Source organism: Cervus canadensis, chromosome 22, assembly GCF_019320065.1.
Source record: "Cervus canadensis isolate Bull #8, Minnesota chromosome 22, ASM1932006v1, whole genome shotgun sequence".
Classification (NCBI taxonomy): domain Eukaryota; kingdom Metazoa; phylum Chordata; class Mammalia; order Artiodactyla; family Cervidae; genus Cervus; species Cervus canadensis.
The window spans coordinates 42,779,304-42,805,868 of NC_057407.1; the positions used below are offsets into that span (position 1 = coordinate 42,779,304).

General features: G+C 39.8%; 1 protein-coding gene and 2 pseudogenes across 4 annotated transcripts in view; 2 read left to right on the plus strand and 1 right to left on the minus strand.

Annotated features, from left to right (window-relative positions):
* Positions 1-3,217: 3,217 nt before the first annotated feature.
* On the plus strand, positions 3,218-3,758 carry LOC122424751 (annotated as a pseudogene). Its single transcript, XR_006264519.1, has one exon. The product of XR_006264519.1 is annotated as a ubiquitin-40S ribosomal protein S27a-like (transcript).
* Positions 3,759-5,200: 1,442 nt separating this feature from the next.
* On the plus strand, positions 5,201-6,154 carry LOC122424383 (annotated as a pseudogene).
* A 3,164-nt stretch (positions 6,155-9,318) lies between these two features.
* KIF15 (kinesin family member 15) overlaps positions 9,319-26,565 on the minus strand; it is a 55,011-nt gene continuing 37,764 nt past the window's right edge. For all 3 annotated transcript variants that reach the window (XM_043442906.1, XM_043442905.1, XM_043442907.1), the window contains exons 21-35: positions 26,151-26,301; positions 25,904-25,989; positions 24,850-24,919; positions 24,377-24,463; positions 23,681-23,785; positions 22,729-22,851; positions 19,856-20,002; positions 19,241-19,342; positions 18,777-18,941; positions 16,741-16,850; positions 15,520-15,592; positions 14,419-14,456; positions 10,550-10,715; positions 10,177-10,308; positions 9,319-9,909 (exon numbers count right to left, since the gene is read on the minus strand). In XM_043442906.1, the coding sequence (XP_043298841.1) occupies positions 9,847-9,909; positions 10,177-10,308; positions 10,550-10,715; positions 14,419-14,456; positions 15,520-15,592; positions 16,741-16,850; positions 18,777-18,941; positions 19,241-19,342; positions 19,856-20,002; positions 22,729-22,851; positions 23,681-23,785; positions 24,377-24,463; positions 24,850-24,919; positions 25,904-25,989; positions 26,151-26,301 (1,618 nt within the window). In that variant the 3' untranslated portion in view covers positions 9,319-9,846. The remainder of the gene's footprint in view (positions 9,910-10,176; positions 10,309-10,549; positions 10,716-14,418; positions 14,457-15,519; positions 15,593-16,740; positions 16,851-18,776; positions 18,942-19,240; positions 19,343-19,855; positions 20,003-22,728; positions 22,852-23,680; positions 23,786-24,376; positions 24,464-24,849; positions 24,920-25,903; positions 25,990-26,150; positions 26,302-26,565) is intronic.

Sequence of the window (26,565 nt, forward strand, 5' to 3'; positions counted from 1 at the left end):
TATTCCAGTCTCCCCATCCCAGCCCCTCCTTGAGTATGAGAGGCACTTAGTGATTTTCCGTAAAGAACAGAGTATGGGAAAGGAAAACAGGACTGTAATGGCATTATGGAGAAAATTATTTCAGGTCACAGTATAATGAGGATCTTCCACTTGAAATATCACTTTTCTTTAAATTGGTGTTTTTTATGTGTGCAGAGAACACGTCCAAGGGATCATTAACTTCCTGAGCTCACCGGGCAGGATGTGGGTCTCAGGCCACCGTCGTTTTTTTGTTCGGAGGCAGGCCCTGTTGCGTGGTTCTGTTGCTGATCAAGCCTGCTCGGTTTTGTGGATAAGCAAACCTGCTGTCCTGAGTCATCATTAACGTACAGGGGTCTCCCATACACTTTTTCCTATAATCCCCTAGTGGGGTTAACAATTTAATCACCTACTTTGTCCCATTATTCTGCGCCATCACAAGTATGACTAAATCAAAAATAAGGACTGGCTATTTAATTTTAAGATGTGGACAATGATATTTTATTTCATTTTATATTTTTTAGTATTTATTTATTTGGCTGTTATGGCACGCAGAATTTTCGATCTTCATGGCGGCATGTGGGATCTTTAGCTGTGGTATGCTGGGGAATCTTTCTTTTGTGGTGATAAGACTAGATCTCTTCAAGAAAATTAGAGATACCAAAGGAACATTTCACGAAAAGATGGGCTCAATAAACGCCAGAAACAGTATGGACCTAACAGAAGCAGAAGATATCAAGAGGAGGTGGCAAGAATACACAGAAGGACTGTACAAAAAAGGTCTTCACAACCCAGATAATCATGATGGTGTGATCACTCACCTAGAGCCAGACATCCTGTAATGTGAAGTCAAGTGGGCCTTAGGAAGCATTACTATGAACAAAGTTAGGGAAAGTGATGGAATTTCAGCTGAGCTATTTACCTTTAAAATGATGCTGTTAAAGTGCTGCACTCAGTAAGTCAGCAAATGTGGAAAGCTCAGCAGTAGCCACAGGACTGGGAAAGGTCAGTTTTCATTCCAATCCCAAAGAAGGGCAATGCCAAAGAATGCTCAAACTACTATACAATTGTGTTCATTTTACATGCAAGTAAGGTTATGCTCAAAATCCTTCAAGCTAGGCTCTGGCAGTACATGAACTAAGAACTTCCAGATGAACAAATTGCCAACCTTGGTTGTATCATAGAGAAAGTAAAGGAATTCCAGGAAAACATCTACTTCTGCTTCACTGACCACACTAAAGCCTTTATGTGGTTCACAACAAACTGTGGAAAATTCTTAAAGAGATGGGAATACCAGACCACCATACCTGATTCCTGAGAAACCTGTATGTGGGTCAAGAAGCAACAAAACTGGACATGGAACAAGGACTGGTTCAAAATTGGGAACAGGCTGTATTTTGTCACCCTGCTTATTTTATGTGCCAGTGGCAGCCTGTTCATACAAAGGCCTATGAAGGCCTGGTGCACAACTGAGAAGACAAGAGAACCTCATGGCTCATCATGGTCACTCACTTACTCCAAGGATTCTAGCCAACAGGATACTAACTTCAAGGAGGATACTAACCACAACAGGATATTAACCTCAACCTCAAGCAGCTCCCACTGGATTAGCCCAAAATAAGCTTTAAATCTAAAGAATGAGACTGCCTACTGCCCAGGTCACAGCCTAACCCCGGGTATGTAGATACAATGAAACAAGCAGAAGCTGGCCTATGACTCCTGATGGGAGAGGCAAAAAGTCACACCTTTGAAGACGTGAGGAGCCAGTTTCAGAATTCTTAGCTTCAGAGGAATGTCCAAAACGTTTCGCTCAGTCTTCCCTTCTACTAAGGATATCTCAAATTCCCAAATTTTTTTTTTCCTTTTAGCTGCTGCATGAGGGATCAGCCTCAGCGAAGATCCAAGATTCCCGTGCCTCAACTAAGAGCTGGCACAAAGAAATAAAAATTTTTACGAGAGAAAGAGATGGGCAACAGGCTTCTCACCTTGAGACACCTGGAAAGTAGTGTTCAGGCAAAAGGACTTAAAATGAGAGACAGTGCGGGTAGGTGTGTTTCTTCCTCGAAAGCGGACTATCCCAATCGGAGAGCATATTTTACGTACCTGCTAAGAGAACAAGCCTCAGTCCCCGACATCTCTTACCACCTACAATGGATGAAGATTGGGCGACTTCGAGTCGACGTACACTCTCCTGCTCCCGCTATCTATAGCGCAAGGCTGCGGATGAGGCGATCTCCGGCTTCCCCAACCCCACTCCACCCCAGCACCCCCCGAGCCCCGCAGCGCCCCTCCTCCGCCTTTCCCACCAGCCAGCCCACCGCAGCAGCGTCCCGGGCTCCACCTCTCTTCCAAAGGCCAGCTTCAGCGAACCGAATGTGCCCCGGGTGCACAGGAACTTGAATACTTCCCAGAAGCAGCGCCGCATCGCTCCAGGCAGCAGGGGGTGCTGGCAGAATCCGGGGGAGGCGTCGGGGAAGGCGGCCGCGCACACCTTATCCCAAGCGGCCTTCGGCCTTCCTGCCACGTGTGCGCCCGCCGCGACAGACCCCAGGCCGGATCGAGGGCGCTCAGCGATTGGACGGCGGCCTCACGTGACGGGACGCTCACGTGGGTTGGGTGGCCAATAGAGGCTCCGCGAGGGCCTCGGGGGGCGGTCGCCGGCAGGCCCCGGGAGCCTTACCTCCATGGCATGCTGCTTTCCCCGTTAGGTTTAACTGCGCGGAACACTCCTGGCCAGATGTGCGAGGTCGACTGTGGTACTGTGGTTGCTGTTGTGGAATAACTCTTCGTGGCCTAGCAGTTTGAATCCTTGTCATTCGGTGTCAACACGGGCTTCCCCTCCCAGGTGTCGCCCCACATCTGTTCAGTCAGACTGTGTGTTTTAACAAGACTCCCAGGAGATCTACATGCGCCTTAGATATGCTTGGGCACAGAGTGCCAGCGAGCTGCAGACTCAGCAAGAAAGCGGGCTTGGGTTAAGGCTTCTGACGATTCAAAAGGCCCAGATAGTCCCAGTGCCCAATATTGTGAGCAGCTCATTACCCTTACTACACTTTTGAGTAAGCAGATTATGATTTGATGATAAAAGATAAAATTAAGAAACTTACTAACAGCATGATGTTAACTAGAGCACCCTGAACTGGGACTATGGAGGGCAAGGAATACCTTTTCCCACATTTATTTAAAAAGCAATGAAAGCAGGATCCGCCATCTGCGGTGGAACCGCCGCCAAGATGCAGATTTTCGTGAAGACCCTGACGGGGAAGACCATCACTCTCGAGGTCGAACCCTCGGATACAATAGAAAATGTAAAGGCCAAGATCCAGGATAAGGAAGGAATTCCTCCTGACCAGCAAAGACTGATCTTTGCTGGCAAGCAACTGGAAGATGGATGTACTTTGTCTGACTACAACATTCCACTCTTCATCTAGTGTTGAGACTTCGTGGTGGTGCTAAGAAAAGGAAGAAGTCTTACACCACTCCCAAGAAGAACAAGCATAAGAGAAAGAAGGTTAAATTGGCTGTTCTGAAATACTATAAGGTGGATGAGAATGGCAAAATCAGTCTCCTTCGCCGGGAGTGTCCCTCAGATGAATGTGGTGCTGGAGTTTTTATGGCCAGTCACTTCGACAGACATTACTGTGGCAAATGTTGTCTGACCTATTGTTTCAACAAACCAGAAGACAAGTAATTGTATATTGGTTAATAAAGATATGAGCTAACAAAAAAAAAAAAAAAAAGCAATGAAAACAAACCTCAGAGATGGCTTATGGACAAAAGATGATCCATTGAGTTCTGGGAGACCCACTTGAACTCTCCCTCAACTTCAGGGGCCAAAGTCACAAATTTAAGGGGCTGCAGGGGCCAGGGAGGGAATATGAATGTGCAGAATTCCCCATACAGGTTACAGTGAGACAGGACGGATGGGTGTGGCCTGTGATGACCTAGGGAGTGAGTGTCTTGTGTCTTATGCCTTCTTTCCAACCTTCCCTCAGTCTCTTCCTCTCTTCACTCTGTTCATTTCTCAGTTAAACAAATTAGCTAATAATAATTAATACAAACTCTGTGCCAGGCCCCTTCCAGGCAGCAGAGTTGCCAGGATGACATAAGGTCCCAGCGTTCCTCCAGTTTTGGCTTTTTGCAAAACTCAGTTCTAACTCCATCCTGAGCTGGCCTAAGGCTTTATCTTCTTTTCCTTGACCTGAGTGACTTTATGTATTGGGTTGTGGCCCCTAAAAAGACATTTTGAAGTCCTCATCGCCAGTGCTTGTGAATGTGACCTTATTTGGCAATGGAGTCATCTCATCCTGCAGCAGCTTGAAGCAGGATTTCAGTTGCCAGCCAGAGTGCCACAGTTCCAGGCTGCAGCAGTAACCTTCATGGTAGTTTGAATCACTTTTATGGGGCATTTTTTCCGGCTTTTATGTGGCCAGTCATCTTGTTTTGCCTGGTATATCTCAGGGGCCTCCCCTGTGTGAACACACATCTCTTAGCCGAGATGGGTTCTAGCCAAGAGGCCTATAGGTAGGTTGGTATCACTTACATGAGGTGATGCCCCCTCCCTTTTGACCTCCGAGCAACCTTTCTGGGCATGTCTAGTTGGGAAGGTCTCACTGACCTTGAGAATGAGAAATACAAGGTCTCTTGTCTGGGCAGGTCTCAACTCTTCTCTCAATCCTGCTACTTTGGAGTATCTATCCACAGGGAGAAATTCGAGCTGCTCAGCCTGGGGCCCATCTATCTCTTGCCTCAGAGACATTGCAAATGTAGTCAAATTAAGGTCATTAGAGTGAGTCCTACTCTGACTAGTGTTCTTGGAAGGACATATGTACACCTGTGGCTGATTCATGTTGATGTTTGATGGAAAACAAAATTCTATAAAGCAATTACTCTTCAATTAAAAAAAAGGAGAGAGGTGGGAGAAAGCCACGTTGCCATGGAAGCAGAGATTGGAATGATACATAAAAAACCCAAGGGACCTTCTCCCGCCATTTGCCGCTGAGCCTGCGCTCTGAGGGCTGAGGCCTGTGGCCGCTGGGAGCAGACGTGCATGGCAGGTGGTGCAAACGATAGGGACAGGCTCGTGCCTGGCAGCACGTGTTCCTGCTCCCAGCATTCTCAAAATGACATTTTCGAGATGGAGAACGGATTAGTGGTTGCCCGGAATTAGAGAATATATTTAAAGGATGCTTCAAAGAAGATGAAAAGTGGGCTTGTGTTTGTAGAACTGGCTAACCCTGTTCAGGGGAAGGAGCCATCTACTTGTTCAATATGTGTCTACCACAGCAGTTTGAAATAAAAGTTTTCAAGGAAAAAAAAAAACATTCTTGGTTTATAAATGAATCAGTTCCATCAGGAGGTCTTCTTCACTTTGCCACACCTATGGACCCGCTATTTCTGCTTCTCCACTACCTTATAAAGTCCAATAAAGAGGGGAAGTTTGAGCCCCTGGATCAAGTTGTGATGGATGACATGTTCCCAGATTGCATCTTGTTGCTGAAGCTTCCTGAACTTGAGAAGTTACTTTGACACGTGACAGAGGAAAAAGAAATAGATAAGAAGAAATACTAGAAGTACAGCAAAGAGAAGACATTAAAATGGCTAGAAAAAAAAGTTAATCAGACTATGGCAGCATTAAAAACCAAAAAGGTAAATGTCACTGCCCAGGTACAGTCTACTGCATTTTTCTCTGGGGGCCAGGTTTCCAGTGACAAGGACGAGGATTATGTTCATTATGCCCATGGTCTGATATCTGATTACATCCCTAAACAATTAAGTGATGACTTATCTAAATATTTAAAGCTTCCAGAACCTCCAGCTTCAGTGCTGAACCCTCCGTCAAAGAAAGCAAAGTTATCAGATGAGACTGTAAAGGCAAAATAATAATTACATTAAGTTTAACTCCAAAGATTTCAAGACTGTAAAGGAAAAGAGCAAAAGACCACAGCTCAGAAGGCCCTGGCTAAAGTTGACAAAGAGTGGAATGAAAAGTATTGATTCCTTTTTTGGTGCAGAACATGTTAAAAAAAAATTGGAAAGATTTGAACCTTTGGAACTGAAATTGAGCAAAAATATCTTCCTTCTTCATGTTCCACTTTCATCCTTCCTCCTTGCTACTGTACTTCTGAACCTTTAATTACCTACCACCTTTTGAAAAAAGGTAGGATGAGGGCAATTTTCAGATTTACTCAAACATTTCTTTGTATTCGAATTTTGTGTTTCCTGAATATGGGAAAAGTAATTGTGAAACATCATGGCTTATAGCCTTTGGAGTTTACTTGACATCATGAAAAGTAATCAAGTCAGTAGAATTAACCTTTAGCACCACAAATTCCTCAATAAACTGACATGTGACAATTAAAAAAAAAAAGCCAAGGGATGCCAAGGGTTGCTGGCAACACCTCTAGAGAGGCATGAAACAGATTATCTTCTGGAGCCCTCAGTCTTGACAACACCCTGACTTTGAACCTCCAGCCTCCAGAACTGGGCAAGAATAAATTTGTTGTTTTAAGTCCAGTCTATGATACTTTGTTGCAGCAGCCCTGGGGAACTCATACCGATTGCTGAGGAATAACTAAATCAGTCTAAAAAAGAAATGGAAAATTTTGTTCAAGCCAAAATTGAGGATTTATAATGTGGTAAAAACATCTCAGAAAGCTCTGAGAACTACCTGTTAAGTCTACCTGTTAAGTCAAGGCACAGTTATATAGGTTTTTTGAAGAAAGAGGGCTGTACATCAAATGATGTATTACTGACAGTTTAGATAACCCAGAACTAAACACCATGTGATCCCTTATGAGATCAAGAAGGAATATTATTTCAAGGAGTTGTCTTCCTGATGCTAGAATATTGTTTTTTATGGTTGAGCAGCCCTTTCTGTCAATGGGGAAGGTCTGGCTGACACACAATGCAGATACACAATGCAGAATCAGGGCAGAGAAGATGTCAAAGAACAAAGATTTTTTTTGTTTATTGTATTTTTCTTGTCTTGCTATAAAATGTGAATTTTATTTCAGGAGGTGAGAAGATCTAAGTTTCTTTATTGCCAGCTTCACTACACTACATTCTCCCACCTCCAGGGCAGTCAGTGTCTGTACATTACCTTACACAGAATTTTTGTTCGTTTTTCATTTCTGTCTCTTGGGGATTTACTAGTATTATCCGTTGAGAATTCAGCCATGCATCAGTTTTCTGTTTTTTTATTCATTATTTCTGCTGTATCAGGACTGAGATGCAGCACACAAGGTCTTCCTTGTGACATACGCGATCTTTCATTTTGGTGTGCGGGCTCCAGAGACGCTCGCGGGTTCACTAGTTGTGGCACACAGGCTTAGCTGCCCCACGGCATGTGGGATCTTAGTGCTCTGACCCTGGTTCGAACTAACGTCCCCAACATTGGTAGGCGGATTTTTAACCACTGGACCACTAGAGAAGTCCCTGTGTTAATTTTCTAAAATTGTTTTTCTGCAGCATGACTGAGGTATAATTTACAAACCATAAAATTAACCTATAGTGCAGGTAGTTTCATTTTTAGCAATTTTATGGAGCTGTACAATCAGCTCTAAAAACCAGATTTACAACATTTCCATAATATCACAAAGTTCTCTTGTGCCCATACAGAAATTCCCACTCCCACCTCCAAGCAACTAATTATTCACTTTCTGTCACTTTTCTGGACATTTCACATAAGCAGAATCGTACAGTATGTGGTCTCTTGGGTCCCTCTTCTTTCACTTAGTATTTTTTTCCCCCAAGGTTCATGCATATTGTATATATATCAATTTTTTAAAATCATCTACCGTATGTATAAAGTGTTCAATATTGTTAGTCTTTAGGAAAATATAAGTGATACACCACTTCACACTGAGAAGATGACTACAGTAAAAAAAACCTGACAAGTGTGGGTGAAGATGTGGAGAAACTGGAACACACTACTGGTGGAAACATAAAAAAGCACAGTCGAACGGTACATTTAGAAAACAGGCAGTATCTTTAAAAGTTAAACACACACTCACCAGATGACCCAGCAGTTTCACCCCTAGGTATCTCCTCAAGAGAGGTGAAACATATTTTCACACCAAGACTGACATGGGAGTTACTTATAGCAGCATTGTTCTTAGCAGCTTCCAACTGCCAACAGTTCAAACTGTAACTGAGCAGGACTCAAAGGGCCTCCCGGGGATAGACTTCAATTGCTTTAGCACCTCCCTAAGTACCTAGATAATAGGATCTGATGGCGTATTTCCTGAGGTGTTTTATAGATGCCAAACCCCCTGCTAAATGGAAGGAGTTAATGACCATGAGTGCATAGCCCCCGACCTTCTGGCACCTAAGGACTGATAATGTGATGTGGTACCACCCAGTTACCTATCAGCCAGTCAGAGAATGGGGCACAAACTGACCACAAACCCTGGGACACCTCTCACCTTACCTTTAAAAATGCTTTGCTGAAATCTGTAGGGGAGTTGGCCTTTTTGAGCACTAGCTGTCCTAAACTCCTTACCTGGTGCCCTACTATAAACCCTGTACCTTCCTTCACCACAACCTGGTGTCAGTGGATGGGCTTTACTGTGCCCGGAGATGTGGGTGAGCTAACCCAAGTTTGGTTTGGTAACAAAATGTCCACTGAGAGGTAAGTAAATGAAATGTGGCATGCCTACAAAATGGAATATTACTCCCAATAAATAAAAAGTGCTGATACACAGAAGTTCTTTAAGGGTGTTACAGAGTCCAAGCTTGTTCTGCTCACTGCATGACAGACCAATTAACCAAGAGACGATGTGCTGAGGCAAGGAAACTGACTTTATCTGGAAAGTCAGCAGACTAAGGTGATGGTAGACTAATGTCTCAAAGCAACCATCTTACTGGGGTCTGGATGCCAGGTTCTTTTATAGAACAGAGAGTGGGGGAGGTGAAGAAGTAAAGTAAAAAGGCCATTATTCTGGCTATTATCTCCTGGAATGGCCAGCCCCAGGAGGGGATGTGTTAATTCCTTCCTTTCTGTAGTCATCCACAGGTAGACAGGATCCTGAACAAAGGCATTTTGGTTTAACATTCAGGCCAGAGGGGCAGGGTTCCCTGAGGCAGGCTATTACGTATGGACAATATCCTTTCAGTGAACAAAACTAACGGGAAGCAAAGGTTAAAGTGAAAGAAACAGACCCAACATGGAGTCAATTCTTCCCTGTACCGAGGGCAGGGTTTCTGTTGGCTTTGATCACTGGTGACCAGTGCCTGGCACATAGCAGCTGCTCAATAAGTATATGATGAATGAACACTATAAATTACATTATTAAAATGTATATTTTAAAAGTATTTTATTATATTTTGACAAAGGCCATATTTACAGTCATAAAAAAAGGCTCCTGAGAACACTTCAAGGAATATAAAAATAATCTATATTAACAAGTTTGCTATTCATACACGCTACAGAGTCACTAACTTCACTGGAAGTTTGGAAACCCCTGTATATTGTTGGAGTTTCTCATGCAAAACTCAAAGGAGATTATGGCAGTATAGAAGGAAAAAATCTGGCCAACATCCCTGTTTCCCTATAAAGCCTCAGTTACAGGCTTTTATTTTAAAAAGGAGAAGGCTTTTCCAGTATTTACAGGTGACTTAAAAGCTTTGAAATGACAGCCTCTACCTGTGGACTGCCAGCTGCCACAGGAACGTACCGCTGCCGCTGCCAGTGCCCCGCGCCCACCCCCACCCACCACTAATAGTCGGGGCTCTTAATTCAGCTCTACTAAGTAGGCGTGGGTAGCTCTTCCTTTTTTAAGAGGGGAAAAAAAGTCTCCCAACAAGGTAGGCAGTTCATCAGGATCTTTATGGCTCATTCTTTTTCCTTTCTTTTAAAAATAAATTTTCAGCACGCAACTTTTCTGACTCCTGGTAATTTTTAAGAAAAAGAAAAGAGAAAAAAATTAGGCTCTAATTCTTACAGGAAGAAGTATCCTCAGTATTCATTAAGTTTAAATTTCCACTGGTAAACTACTTAACAGTAAACAAGATCTCATGGGTATGATAACTGAATTACACTTGGACTAGCAATGGCCAAATTTTTCTTCAAGCAGTTAAGTGATTCAATAATTAAATTTTAATTAAATAATCATTTAAAAACCAGAATGATCTCATTCAGAACAATCAGGAGTTTACCTCAGTAAGCCTGACGTTTTCCTTCTTCAACCTCACTACGTACTGGATCTTCTGATGGAGGTTTTGGTGACCCACCAACTTTCCATTCTCCTCAGCCAGATACTCCACCTGTTTCCTTAACATTTCCATCTCCTGCAGAGAAATCAATCCAGGGAAGGTACAAATGAGCTGCTTTGAATTTTTCACTTAAAATAACATTATTGCATGCCTTCCAGGAGGAGAGGGAGGGACAGACAGAGCCCAGGCTCCCAGCGTTCATGACCACACATCTCCACGTGCTCTGAGCAACTCTCAACTACAGGGTGCCCAATCGCAGCCAGCAGCAGTCTTCTGCTGATCGGCTCTATTCATAAAAACCAACACATAAATGCACCTGGCATGTTCTCTCTTTTTCTTCATACAGTTCTTCCAACTTTGATCTCAGCTGTTCCTTTTCTTGGAATGCTTTAGACTCCAACATTCTGACTCGTTCGACTTCCTCAGTCATCGTCAGGTAGTCGGTCTCTTTGTTCTGAAGGGTGCTCTGGAGCTGCTCCAGGCTGTAATGGTAACTATCGAGTTATAGTATTCCAAAGGGCCCAAGTATAAGACAGTACTCAAATCAGACATTTGTCGCCCAAGCCCAGGATTTTGATTTCAAAGTATCACTAATATTCAGTCCTCCCCTTCTGACAGAACAGGAAGATAGCAAGAGTTGCATATAAGCTTTTTTTTTTTTTTAATGCCTGCTTACCCCAAACTTATATTTCGGAAGGTTCCATAATCCATTTTTTTTATACAACAAAAAGTTAGAATGCAGATTTTTAGATGTAGCCCTTGGAGGAAACTGTTACTTAAATATTCTTAGAGTCTGCAAGTATTCAGCGCCCCTTAGAGTAATCATTTCTGATTTCAAAAACTGGTTCTCAGATGACAGGAGAGTAGTCATTTCTTCAAGGATGTGCACTTTATGCAACTATCACTTGAAAATAAACATTAAAAAGAAGGGTTACCCATGGATTGACCTAGAGATTGTCATACTGAGTGAAATAAGCCAGAGAAAGACCAATAACCTATGATATAGCTTATATATGGAATATAAAAAAAAATTATACAAATGAACTTACTTATAAAACAGAAACAGACTGATAGACTTGAAGAATGAACTTATGGTTACCAGGGGGAAAGGGTGGCAGAGAGAAATAGACAGGGAGTGTGGAATGGACATGTATACATCACTGTATTTAAAATAGATAACCAAGAAGGAAGAAAAATAAAATAAAATAAAATAGATAACCAAGAAGGGCCTACTGTATAGCACAGGAACTCTGCTCAATATTGTGTAATAATCTAAATGGGAAAAGAATTTGAAAAAGAATAGAAATATGTATAACTTAATCACTTTACTGTACACTTGAAACTAACATAACATTGTTAATCAACTATGCCAATATAAAAAAAAAAGTTGAAGAAAAAGTGTTCAAAAACAACTAAGTATTCAAAAGGGAAAGAAAAAAGGATTACCAAAAAATTATACAGAATTTCACAAAACTAACCTAATCCTATAAACTTCCCAAAGAAACAAATACTTTTTATTTATTTTACAATGCATATGGAATACAACACTGATAATTTAAATGAGGTAATACACAGAATATATCATTTAAAGCCAACAATTCCTCGGGCAGTGTTTTCAGACTGCGCTCCGTGGAACCTCAGGAGGGCAGTGAGGGGGTGGCGCTGATGTTTTCCTAACTCACCTGGAGCTGTTCTGCATTTGTCTTATGTATTTTGCTTTTGTTTGATGAAAAGGCTTTGTGGCATGGCAGACACTACAGTTTCATACCCATTTAATTTTTATAAAAACTCAGTTTGGGAGAAGAAGGGGAGAGGAGCAGCACACCCAGTTCCCCAAAGTTGGTAAATAATAACTGGTCTGAGCTGAGCATGGTTATCTCTATGCCACTGCCAGATACTGGTTTTCTCAACTTGCCCTGCAGGAATGCTAATGTTGGCTAAAGAGACACAATCTTGAGCACTCCTGTGAGTATTTTTCCCTGATAAAGCCCTTTTGAACCCACCACACTGCAAATTGTGACCCTCCTGTGTATGTTGTTTGGAGCTGCAGCAGCCATCTTGCAGCCAAGAGGTCACAAGCAAGGGTACCAAACGCAGAAGAACGGAAAAAGTCAATGATGGCATCACTGAGTCAGTGCAACTCCAGAAACACTGCCTACACCATTGCTGGCTTGGTATTAGTTCTTTGTTGCTTTTTAAAAACATCCTCACATACACATATGGATAACACAACGTTTAAAATTACTGCTGTCAGTTGGGACTGATAAAACTGTGCCATTTTCTGAAGACTGCGTCACTCGCCACAGTTTGGGCTCCTATAGTTCCAGGGACACTGCATCACTGGAGACTCTTGGTTACTAGATCATGAAATACATTACACATCAGCTTAGATGCTTTTATTCTTTTTAGCTAGAAGGTCTCAATTGGGTATTATTTCTAAAATAGCTACACTTCTACGAACTATACACCTGGATTATCATAGAGCCAGTAAGTGATTCAGATTTCTGTCCTAGCCCTGCAACTAACTGGCTGGGAACCAGTTGCCAAACTGCTCATATGTAGATAGTGTTGAACAAAGCTCCATTACAAATCTCTACTCTGTTAAGTATACGATTCTATGAAACAAATGACTTAACAACTGAGTAACAAATCTGTAACAAGTTAAGTGGTCTTTGTCAGTTGATCATTAAAAAGAATTTTTGATGAGAAATCACTATGTAATTTTTGGTGTATTAACTTGAACTAGTTCAAATAATTGAATAAAAATATTCTAACAAAACTTCTTCCATGGCCATCTAGTTACTATGTGAATAAGATTTCTCTTTACCAGTTGAGCCACAAGGAAAGCCCCTGTGAATAAGATTTCTCAACACTTATATCAATAGATACAAAAAGTAGGACTAGAACTGATAGTGAATACTGTCCGATTCCAAAATTAAGTATAACAGAATGAGCTAAACAAAGAAAAAGCATTAAGATAAAATTCATTCAGTAATGAAGTTCCAATAAAATTTTACTATTACAATAATTACTTATACAAATTTACAATAAATTCAGGATACTTTAATAATTATAATGAAAACCCAATCCATAAAAAATATAACACTTAGAACCATATGAATATGATCCACTTTTACAAATTACTTATAATTTTTTTTTGTTTTTAAAAATAATAAATAATAAATAATAAACAATAATATTTTTATTGTTAATTTATATGATTGGGCCGTCAGCAAGAAGTTTACCAAACAATATATTAAATTAGCATATAATTCTTCATGGGAACAGAATGGAAATAATTTCAAAGGAAAAAGGAACAATGTAAAATTTTAGATTCAGGAATTTCTTCATGTATTTTTTAAATGGAGAGAAAGTATCAAATCATTTGGATAACTTTTAAAAGAAATCAACAAGAGCTTTATTTCTAAATATCATTATTTTCTGTGCTGAAACTTCTATCCTTTGCAATAATTTAAACTTACAATGAAAAATTTTAAAGTCAACTCCAAAAATGTGCAAGAGGGTATATGGTATTTCAAATGTTTGAGAACCTCTGTTCCTGATGAGATTTATTCTATTCAGAGCACACAGTATCTTTCTAAAGTTTTATCACTTTGTTAAGTACCAACTGGTTTACTTATTTTCAACTTGATTAAAAAAATACCCTTTATCATGTTTAGCAAAGAATGAGGCAGTTTATAAGATTACATAAGTTAAAACATGAAACTACATGAATAAAATAAAATTATGTCCATAGAGAACATATAAAGAGACCCAAAGTCAAGACCAGAAGAATTCAGAGTATTGATCTATGGGTCTGAGAGGGTCTCAAGGTTTTAAATGAAGTGAGAAGGAAATCTGGTTGGTTCTCATTGTTCGCACTGTCCAAGAAGTGAAAACCCATCAATTGCCTCAGGGAAACTAAGGTTTTCCTGGCACTTAACTTCTTTAAGATATATATGTATATTTTTAATGGCTTCACACGAGGAACCCCTTTAGCAAGAGGCATTTAAGGCAAGAATTTTTTAACCATCTACTGTGTTCACATACTATGTTCACTATTACAGAAAGGAAAGAATTTTCTTACCTTGTGGTTATAATCATTATTTCTTCCTTTAGAGGAATACTGCTTGGTATTAATAAAGAAAAGGTTAACAACAACTTGAATTACAAGAGTGTACTTACTTTCCTTTCATTTTCAGCATTTCTTCCATCAATTTATTCTGTAAGAGGATTAAAGAAAGAAAAAGAGAAAATGGCTTAAGTTCTTAACATCGCTAAACAAAACACTGAAAGTAACCAGTCCACTTGCCCTCATGGTAATAAAACCATTATAATAACAAAATATTATTTTATAATAATATAAGATATTGATAAATAATAAAATAATAATAAAAGCAACATCCTTTTTAATACAATCATACCTCAGTGTTCATAGAAGCACTATTTACAGTAGCCAAGACATGGAAGCAACCAAATGTTCATCAATAGAGGAATGGATAAAGAAGATATGGTACATATAGACAATGGAATATTAGTCATAAAAAAAGAATGAAATAATGCCATTTGCAGCAACATGGATGGACCTAGAGATTATCATATTTAGTGAAGTCAGTCAAACAAAGGACAAATATCTTATGGTATCACTTATAAATAAAATCTAAAAATATGATATAAATGAGCTTATTTATGAAACAGAAACAGACTTACAGACATAGAAAATAAATTTATGGTTACCAAAAAGGAAGTGGGGAGAGGGATAAATTAGGAATTTGGGATTAGCGGATATACACTACTCTGTGTAAAGCAGATAAACAAGGTCCTACGGTATAGTACAGGAACTATATTCAATATCTTATAATAAAACACAATGGAAAAGAACATGAAAAAGAATATACATATAACAATCACTTTGCTGTATACCAGCAACTAAGACAATACTGTAAATCAACTATACTTCAAATAAAAAAAAAAATGGGGGGGATATCCCTTTCCATAATCCTAAATACACACACATACTATGCCCTTTAATGCTTCAAATAGGATACTTGCTTCTAAATGGAGAACTCTATGTGAACTTACTATTTAGGCATGAAGACTACTTCACTCTCAACTTTCAACTATAGCCAAATAATGATGGTAAATATCAACCTTAACAGTGGGAATACAAAAAAAGACAAAATTTCAATAATAAGATGATTTCTAAAATATATAACCATGAATGCTAACTATAAAAGCATGTTTCAGACAAGGAAAACAACTATTATGTTAAAAAAAAAATCATACTTTAGCAAGTCTTTCTTTGATCACTTCTTCTTGTTCATTCTTCATCTGTTGACTGTCTGAATGATTCTGTTTGCTGCATAGATTAGGAAGGGAGGATGGGAAAACCCTGTCAAATTTATTCAAGTATCAATTTCACATCTACTACACATACAGCAATGCCAAGGTGTGTGGTATTTGAATGAAGGAATCTGACTGCTCCAATGAAACATCAGTTACCAAACAGGCTGACCCCTGGCTATAACTTTCTTCTAATCTTTCATGAAGAAGGTTCTGTATGGCTCCTCATATAAGGAACACAAGGCTATGAAGTATTTTAAATTGTGGTTTTATAAATGATCTAAAAATGTTCTATGTTCCATGCTTAAACTAACTCTTGATAAAAGACAGTATACGATGTACAGTGCTTTTCTTTAATATCCCTGAACATGGGGGTGGAGCATATGGAAACTAGGTGAGCAGACTATGAGCTACCTGTTATCAGAATCACTCAGAAGGAGAAGGTAAATCCCTAGAAGAGGATGCTTAATAAAATGACCATCTCCTTTGCTCACTAAAACTTGAAAGAACCATCTAGGAGGAACTCCCTGGTGGCCCAGTAGTTAGGACTCTGTGCTTTCAGCGCTAAAGACTCAGGTTTAGTCCAATATCATACAACTTTCAAGCAACGGAGAGGACATAGCCTGGGTGTGGCTGCCCCTGACAAGATGCTGGGCCATTAGCGGATACAACTAGAAAACTGCCTGAGTCAAAGTCAACACACACACACACTCACCTACCCAGACCTAAGGGAACTCCCCTCTATAAAGTTCTTCCCAGAAGCTTTCTCTCCACTGGAAGCCATGAAGCAAAATCAAGGAAATTCTCTTTCTGCAGGCAGAAAAAGAGCCTTGTCTTGTTGACATAACTGCTCCCCGAGCTCCAACCCCTCTTTCAGATACAAGCAGACAGTTTGGTTCAAGTATTTATTTCACACATTTGAAATTCATTTCAACAGCTCTCCAACAATAAAAAGGTCATCAGGGTGGGCAAGATCATGATGACCTTATTCTCTAGCTCTGGAAAACCCCCTCACTAGACCTGATGGGGAAGCAACTGATGAAGCAGCTCCTGGATCATCGAAAAACATCACACACACTGTGATATCTATTTCGACTTCTTTCACTCAGCAGTACCCAGGCAGGCCACGATTCAGCCCACAGAGTTCTTGAGGCTCTTTCTTACCTGCTGTCCTTCTGTCTTTTGATATCGTCCAGCTGACCTTGCAAGAGCCAGTTTTTCTCTTTTAACTGCTCAGCCTCCAGACGCAGGTTTTCCATTTCACACAACTGCTCCTAAAAACATCAAATCAGGTCTTTTCAGAAAACACATGATGGTAGACATTATTTTGCTCCCCAGGCCATATTAAGACAGGTATTCTGTTTTAAGCTCCCTCCATGCACTGAACACTGTTCTGCATATCACTGGATTAAAAAGTAGAAGATGAGAAGCTCTTGGGGGCTCAGAATATGATTGATTTTCATACCCCTACTGTCTTAAAACACAGTCCTTTATCAATATCACATAAATCAGACTTCCCTAGTGGTCCAGAGGTTAAGACTCTACGCTTCCACTGCAGGGGACATGGGTTTGATCCCTGATTGAAGAACAAAGATCCCACATGCCATGGGGCAACTAAGCCTGTGAGCCACAGCAACTAAACATGAGGACTCTGGAGCCTGCACGACACAACAAAAGCGACACAATAAGAGATCGTGCATGCTGCAAGGAAGATCTTGCAAAAAAAAAAAAAAATCACATAGTTCATTAAAATTCCTTTATGAGAAAAGATGAACAAAAGTTATCTACTTTGGTAACTGTTCTATTTGATTCTGTTTCATAGATTCTAATTTTTTTAAAAACTGACGTGCCACAGCCTCAAAACACTTAACTGGATTCTAACTTGAAAATCATGAGCACAACCACCCAGAAGAAATAAATACTTGTCTGTAAGGAGTGTTCTTTTTTATTTTATTTATCTATTTTTGGCTGCACTGGGTCTTCGTTGCTAAGCAAGGGCTTTCTCTAGTTGCAGCAAACAAGCTACTTCCTAGTTGTGGTGCCTGGGCTTTTCATGGTGGAAGTTTCTCTTGTTGCAGAGCATGGGCTCGAGGTTGCATGGATTTAGCAGTCGTGGTGCACGGGCTTAGCTGCTCCACAGCATGTGGGATCTTCCCAGACCAGGGAGCCAATTTGTGTCCCCTGCATTGGCAGGGGGATTCTGAACCACTGGACTACCAGGTTAAATCCTGGAGCAGTAAATCCTTGATTTACTTCTGCTTATCTATTTTTTGATTTCTTTTAACCTGACCCAATTTCTTTTAAGTGCCAAGATTGTATCAATCTGGGTAATAAGCCACATTCCTGAGAGAGCAGCCTACTAAGAGCTGCCCTGAATAAAAAGGCCTGAAATGATCCCCTCTATTCTATACATACATTAAGGTAATTGTGTTCTAAAACAAATACTCACTGCAGAGCAATGAGCTCACAGATGATCTTCTATGAAGCATCACACCCTCCCTACCGACCCTCCCTACACCTATACTACACTTACCCAGGCACTCCTTCACACAACTTCCAGTCATAACACTGCCTTAAACACACTCTCCCCACACAAAAACCATACCCTCCACAAGTGAGGTGAAAAACCTTAGAAGGAAGTTTAAAGAAATGGCAAACAAGAGAAAAGCACTTTTTCACTATCACAGACAAAAGCAAATCTCTCTAATATATAAAGAATGCCTATATCTCATTAAGAAAAAGTTCAACAACAGAAAAATAGGTGAAGGATATAGCTCATAGAAACAAAAAAGCAAAAGATGTTCAATCTGACTCCTAATAATAAAACCACAAATCAAAAAATATGAGATAATGTGTTCCAGCTATTAAACTGGCAAAGATCTAAAAGACTCACAGCACTGTCATGAAAGTAGCTGGTGCAGCCTGTATGATATGACACCATCACAAGAAAAAAAAAAGGGGGGGATGGAGACTGTGTTTAAACACCTGGCTATAGATGCACTGAAAAGCTCTCAGAAACTGACTACACCCAGAGCTTTCAGGGACAGCAAACCAGGTAGCTTGGAGTTGAGCTGAGAGGAAAACTTTTCTGCATCTTACACTTCAGTTTTGTTCCTTTTGAATTGTGGATCCTCAGTCACCATGAAAGATACTGCTTATTCTGCAACATCAAATTCATTGAAAAAAAATTACCCAGTTACCTTTATCCTGAGAATCTCAGCATTTTTGACTTCTCTCTCTTCATTGAGTTTTGTTATAAGGTGTTGCAAAGAAATCTTAGAGGCTCTCCCATCTTCTATCTCTTGTTCTTGCGTTTCCAGGAGTTTTGCCAAATGTGTTTGAAAATGTGGTGGTGTTTTAGGGCTCTAAAATAAAATCAAATTTCATCCAAATACCTGATGTAATTACAAAGATTTCATGGTAAATGTATATGCCAACCATGAAGAAAATACACAGGCCACACATAGTTTGTTATCCTAATTCTTGTCCAAGTAAAACAAATAAAACACTGGTACCTTTTCATCAAAAACAAAAAAAAAAAAAACAGAGTTGTTAGTGACAATCCTTTTCTGCAAAGACAAAGCTAGTTTTAGCAATATCCAGCTTTCATTGTTCACAAAATCGCGTATTCCTCCTGAAATGCGCTCGTGTTTATGAAAAGTACCTGGGGATAACTGGCAGCAGAATCCATCACATGCTCTAGTTGCCTCATTTTGAAGTTATATTCGTTTTTCTTCTGTTCTACTTCCTCTTTCTTTTGGTTTAGCTGGGGAAAATTGAACAGGGGGTTACAAATTAGGCAATAACAGGGGGACACGATCCAATGAGAATAGACAATCTTCCCTGGGCATGTGGAAATGGACTTATGTTATTTTTTTCATGACCTGTTTGATAATTTGAAATTTCTGTCACAAATTTATTTCCACTTTAAAAGGAACTTTCCTTTTAAGCTTCACAAGTAATCACAGGGTCATTTGAGGAAAATTACAAAATATAAAACCATAATAGCCAAAAAGAGGATGGAAGTCAGCCATAACCTTTGGCCACAGTAGTCAGAACTTGCTGGCATGTGTCAAGGGTTGAGGGTGGGTAGGAGGACAGCCATGCAAGTCTGAACACAAAGAAGCAACCTGTTAAAAGCCCACCTACGTACCCTGCTAGCCTGCTTTTCTGAATGTGGAGAATTAGCCAAGGCGGGGACCTCATGAGCTCAGCCACCATGCAGCCCTGCTTCCCCCACCGCCCTGCCCACCCTGAGTCAGACCCCGCTGCATCGCACCTCGTGCTGGAGCTCCAGGATGAGGGCATCCTTCCGGGTCAGCTCCTCCTGGGCCGACTGCAGGAGCCCCGAGTGCTTTCTCGAGGCCTCGGTGAGCGTGTTCAGCTGCTCGGTGGCGTGCTCCAGGTCCTCGCAGAGCATGACTTTCTGTCAGGGGACAAGGCCCGCGGAAGAAGACGCTCTTAAGTGTGCTCCTCCAGTATCAATTTACAAAGCATTACTATGCAGGATTTTTAAAGTGCTAGGAAAGTTTTAAGTGAAAACTTTTTTTTTGGCTTGTATGCTAATCCATTATAAGACAAGCCAAGCAGTTAATATTTAAGTCATCAGGTCTAGAGATAAATATTACAGTAAATTTATTTCAGTACCCAGACTGAAGTCTCACTGCTCTCTGCTCCTCTCTCCCCTCACCCCCACGTAGTCAAAGCTGATCTCTCTTGCCTTGGGAGGATTCCAGGCATTGGTCTCTTGTTTACCTGTTGTCTCTCCAATAGATTCTATACATGGGAAGGTAAACAGTTATAAAGACAAGTACCCCTCAGCTAACTGTGATAGAGTGTCATAGGCCATCAAAGTTTCAGGGGAGCAGCTTGACAGAAAATGGCAGAGAGAATTAGAAGTCCTATAGGTTGCATGCACAATTCCTATGTCCACAGTGTATGTAATCTCTACCAAATTAGAGCAGAATCTGTTCCACCTAACTTTCCAAATATGCATGTATGAAAGTGAAGGTGGTACCTGCTCAGTTGTATCTGACTCTTTGTGACCCCATGGACTGTAGTCTGCTAGACTCCTCTGTCCATGGGATTCTCCAGGCAAGACTACTGGAGTGGTTAACCCCTCCCTTCTCCAGTGGATCTTCCCAACAGAGATCAAACCTGGGTCTCCCACATTGCAGGTGGATTCTTTCCCGTCTGAGCCACCAGGGAAGCCCTGTGCATGTATGTGTATGTGTGTGTATAATAGTTTGATAGATCACAATATCTCCCCATATTTTTATGATAGTAAGCTCCCTACATATGAATTTATGATAGTAAGATCCCTACATATGAACCTTCAGGTTGCGAACTTTCAAAGGTGTAAGCGTATATTTGCATGTCCAATCACGGAAGTTAGCCCGGGTGTCTGGCATACATGGTCACGTGTGTGCCTCCTCTGCGAGTGGCTGTGCTTCACTGTATACTACCGTACATAGTAGCAGTAGTACGGCGTCTCTGTTTCAAGCCCAGGATGTCCAGAAGCAAGTGTAAAAGCAGGAGTGATGCTCATGTGCAACCATTACGGAAGCCTGAACACCCTAGAGCTCGGGCTCTGCAACGAGAGAAGCCCAAGCATCGCAACTAGAGCAGCCACCACTCGCCGAAACTACAGGAAACCTCATGCAGCAGTAAAGACACAGTACAGCCCAAAAATCTCTGTTGGACTTACAAACAAACTGGACTTAAAAACGCACTCTCGAAGTGGAACTTGTTCATACGCAGGTGACTTACCGTATATCGTTTTCATTGAGTGGGCTCTATTTCATCTCATGGATGCACCAATTAACCTGCCACTAAATATTTCGGTTGATCTGAATCTCTCGCTGTTCTATGCATCTTCTTCTCATATCTAGATTATTGTGTGCTGTGTTGAGTTGCTCAGTAGTGTCTGACTCTTTTCAACACCAACGACTGTAGCCCGCCAGGCTCCTCTGGTGATTCTCCAGGCAAGAATACCGGAGTGGGGTGCCATGTCCCCCTCCAGATCTAGATTATTACTTTACACTAAATTTCTAACTGTGCAAATTTGAAGCACATGAGAAAAATTTAAGGCTACATGTTATTACCAGATCACCTCCCGAAAGGCTGAACTTAAAACTTCACCAAAAGTTCAAGTAATCCTCTTTCTCTGCACATCTTCAAGTCTTAATATTCACCAGTTAGAACATAAAAAAATAATTCTTATTTCAATTTGCATTTTGCTGACTTCAGAGCAGTTCCTGGGTCACTATAGTTCCCCTTTGGGAAACTACTCCACCTAAGCTCTTGCATCTCTAGCCACTCACAACTAACTATTCCCCTTGATGGGGATCCTCCACAAATATTCACAACCGCCACACTTCCCTCCCTCACAAAATCCTGTATAAATACTATTTCCTTCTGGAAGCTCTTAGGAATTCTCCAGGCATAACTGCTTCCTTTTCTGGGCTCCCAAGTCTTTCATTACCTCATAACACATCTACCTCTTAAGCTAAGACTGCATGCTTCATGGTAAATAACTCTGTTTCAATCATTCTTCTATTCCCAAATGCAAAACAAGTATAGATCATATGACAGGAGGGTTCAATAAATACTCGTTGAATTTGTTTCATGGGTAGCAAGAAAACTATTTGTAAAGCAAATGCAAAGCAGTATACATAGTGGGCTCCCATTAAGGTATATAGGACTAGCCAAAAATATTTCTGGAAGGATACACAAGGATATTGCTCTAAATATTTTGAAGGTTGAACCACATGACAGTACTGCTTAATTTTTTTAAAAATACATTTACATCAACAACAAAACAAAATCTGTTTTAGCTAAAACACAAGAAGCTACTGTGAGGTTAATCAGCCCTTTCTTTGCTCCCTGTTGCTGCCACTACATCCAGGTAAGTGTAATTTTCACTCTGCTTCCTTTTCAGAAGAGGGTCAGTTACACAAATGAACGAAGATAAATCAACTAAACAAAATATAACAAGCTTAGTGTTATCTACCAATTGTATAACTACCTTAGGGAAAATGGTCCTAATTATGACTTATTCCTTTTAAAAAGTCTTATATTTATTCATGAATATACACATAAACATATGACAACTAAAAAAAGCAAAAAGAGTCATGATGTGTTAACATTTACCTCTATGTCTTCAGAGAGTATTCTCAGTCTCAGGGCTTCTTTGAGATCCAGAATGTCCGCTTCCTGTCTGTTAATCAATGCTTTGCTCTCTTCTTTGTCAGCCAAAGCAGAGTTGTATTTGCCCTACAGAAAAGAAAATTATGATACAAGGTCTGTCTGCCTTATTATCAGTTTATTTTTACAGTAATAATACTCTAGTAACTGAAGAATGAGTCTGAGTTCTAAGATGTTGACCAGATTAACACAAATTAGTTTAATAACTATTTGTTGAATGAAGGAATGGAACAGTAAATGTATGAATTGCAAAAGAGAAGTGGAAAAGTCCTGCAGGTATCAGTGAAAATACATCTGGTTTTGTCATCTTTATCAGAAATTAGTATGGAGTGCAACAAACTCCCTTTGGAGCAGAGGAGTGAGGAACATTAACAAAAAAACTTTACCTTGACCCAAGGCATGGAGGAAGCATCACCATTTATATGCAGAAAGATTAAGTATTTACTTTAGGAAGTTATAAAGTCCAATAATAGAAAAACAAACTCATTTTTTAAACCACTGACATTTCTGCACATCACTAAAATATGCTATTAATTTTTTTTTAAGCAATTAAGGAACACCACATACCCTTAACCATCAGAGACAACAGCCAATCTGTTTCTGATCTGGTCTGGATCAGCAATTCCCTAATGTGCAGAGAGTGTACTCTCTCCAGGTCAGTGAGGTCTGAAAAATACTACAAGTGATTTTGCCTTCCTGAGACGCACACAGCATGTCAACATGCTAAAGGTTCTGCAGGTTCTGCAGATACCCAAGCATGCTGAGCTTTCACCAATACATATTTCCAAACCTGGGTGAACACAGAACCTTACTTTTGTGTGAAGCATCTATTAACCTTTTGAGTCTGTGAACTGTGTCTTGTGCTCAATTTTAATATCTTGTTGATGAAAGAACTTACGTTGATGTCCTCCAGTTCTTGTCTCAGGGTGTCTATGGTTTCTGTTTTCTCAGAGACTGAGGTTCTTAGCTCCTGGATCTGGCTCATGAGGTCAGTTACAACTTCCTGACAAGGACAGAAAGGTATCTTCATACCGAGTGAAAGCAAAGAGATCATTCTTTAATGATAAATAGTTTACCTTTCCAAAGGACAACAGAAGTCACTTTTATTTTAGAATATCATGCATCACATTACATTATTCATATCATCACATGATATTATCAATTTATATTTTAATGCTTTTCTAACATTGTCATCATTTGTATTGGTTTTATGAATGAATAAGAGTTAGACATAAAAGGAATGTATATATCTAATTATATGTTCAGGCATACATATTCTAGTTAAAGCCAACACCAGGGATTTGAGTATTCATATCAGGGGACTGACAATCAATGGTAAGAGGTTGCATTAATGGCATCTTAGTTAAAAGGGGTAGGGATGTGTTTTAGAAACACTGCAGTTGTGACTTAACAGTTGGCACTTCAAGTTACGAGGAAAGTTACTTAAAAGACCTCATTCTCCAGGAACTTTGGAAGATGAGCACAGCCTAAATACATACAGAAATGCTGGCTGCCCTTGGGAGCAGGAAACCACATTGTGAAGGGAGCATTTATAAGGAATGCACAGGGGGCTACAGCCTCAACCTCTACCTACCTTGTCAGCGTCTCTAGACTTCTCCAGAGAACTGATTAGTTTTTCAGTAGCACACAAACTCTCTTCTAGTTTCTGTACTTTTGCCATCTATGGGGGGAAATTAATATTTTTAGAAAGAGAATTAAATTACATCAAGTTAACCATGCATATATATTAAAAAAACAAAAAAAAAGGAGTTGAAATTTGCTTTTTGTATTAAACAGTGTACACTAAGGTGTAATATTTGAAAACAAAAAGTTGAGCCAAAAGACAATGATTTTGTGGTCTCCATCAGGAAACCACCAACAAATTAATATTACAGCCATCTGGGGGTTAGAAAAACAAGAGCTGAAAATAATACAACCAACTCTATCTTTTTATTACCAATATTCAATATCTGAAACCTGGAACAGCTTTTATAACAAACTTATTTAGATATCAGGAATAAAATTTACAAACTTCAAATTTCATAGTTAAGAGTAGAGGACATTCACCTGCTGCTCACACTTGGCCTTCTCTTTCTGTTTCTCCTGACGTACAGCTTCAAGTACTTCTAAGATTTCTCTGGAAAAGAAGAATTATCTTTTAGTCATGACTCATTCAATGGAAACAGGAACTGAGTCCATTCAGGAAAAAGACACTCAATGCAACTGAACTTCCTACACAGTATTAGGAATTGCATTCCACTAGGATCAGAAATTTGAACTAGTTTCTTCAGTAGTTATTTAACGAGGACCCAGTTTGTGCCAGGATAGTTTATTTTTCTCCAGAGTACTTAGGACTCCCTAACATAACATGAAGCATTTATTTATCACCTATCTCTCATTTAAACCTCCTAAGGGTGGGGATATTTTGTTCATTGTCTTATCTCTAAATGTCCTGGCATTTACTAGAATAGTTCCTGGCTTGCTGGCTATCACTAAGCATCTGAATGAAAGACTAAATGTTAACTGTCTTTCCCAAATAGATAAAAGTCACTACTGTATACCAGGAACTAGAAAAGAATCTGTCTCACAAGAACTTTATAAGTATCTGCTGAATAAACTAACACAAATTCTTCTTACTAGAGTAATTATCCTACTGTTGGCTGAAACGAAGAGACTGAGAGAGATCACCAAGGAGAAGGATTCTGAGAGAGGGAAGAAAGACAACGGCATTCATGTTAAGGACCAGAAGAATAAAGGAACAGAGAGAGAAAGAATAGTAGAAAAGAGCAGAAATCATTTCTACTGGTTTATAGTAGAAATAAACCAGTTCCCATCTTCCAATAATAAATACCATGATTTATTTACAGAAGGTCCTGAGTTCTGATCACCACCAATTGCTATTCATTCAAAAAACACTGTAGATAGTTATTAAATGTTTTGAAAAATTAAGTTTCTCTACATAGCTATTTATACCAAAGAATCTGATATTCATTTTGAAATTAAAAAAAAAAAAAAAAAACCTAACAGGCTATAGCAATAAAAAAAAAAAGGCCCCACAAGATAAAGAATGTAGTAGTAAATGATATTCTAGTCAACCATGGGAAAGATAAATAGCACTCACTTAGAACTGTTTTCTTTATCTTCTTCAAATTGTAATAATAATTTGTTATTGCGTTCTTTTTCTGCCTCAAAAAGCTCCATCAAATTCTAAAAGACAATGTTATATTAGATTTTAACGGGTAGTCAACAAACACACGGAATACCTTCCAGGTGGTAGCCACAATGGGCTATTAAACAAGTCAGGAAGAGGTCAAATAGTCACACATCCAGCACAAATTCATCAATAACCAGTACCTTTCTTAACTTACATTCAGATCAGATTTCAGAGTTTCATTTTCTTTTTTGCAGTTTTGGAGGCTTTTTGAAAGTTGGTCAGTTTCAAACTTCATTACTTCTTGTAAGTTGTCATAGGAATCCTGTAGGCAGGTTTTGCTCTCAAGCAGCTTTTCATTTTCTAATCTTTATCAGGAAAACATTTTTACAAATGTAAATAGAGATGTTAAATGTAGTTCTGCTCGCCAGATTTATCTGCAGTTCACTGATCCCATTTATAGACCATTCCCAACTTACAGAAGCCTGACTGATAATAAAGCTTCTCACAGACTTGTGTGAAATGGTCATGATGTACAAACATTAGTGTGAGGGGGATGGAGAAGACAGGGTGAGTGTGTCAGCCTGCAGCCACCTATTTCCTCATTCTTTCTCCCATGGAGTCAACCAGAT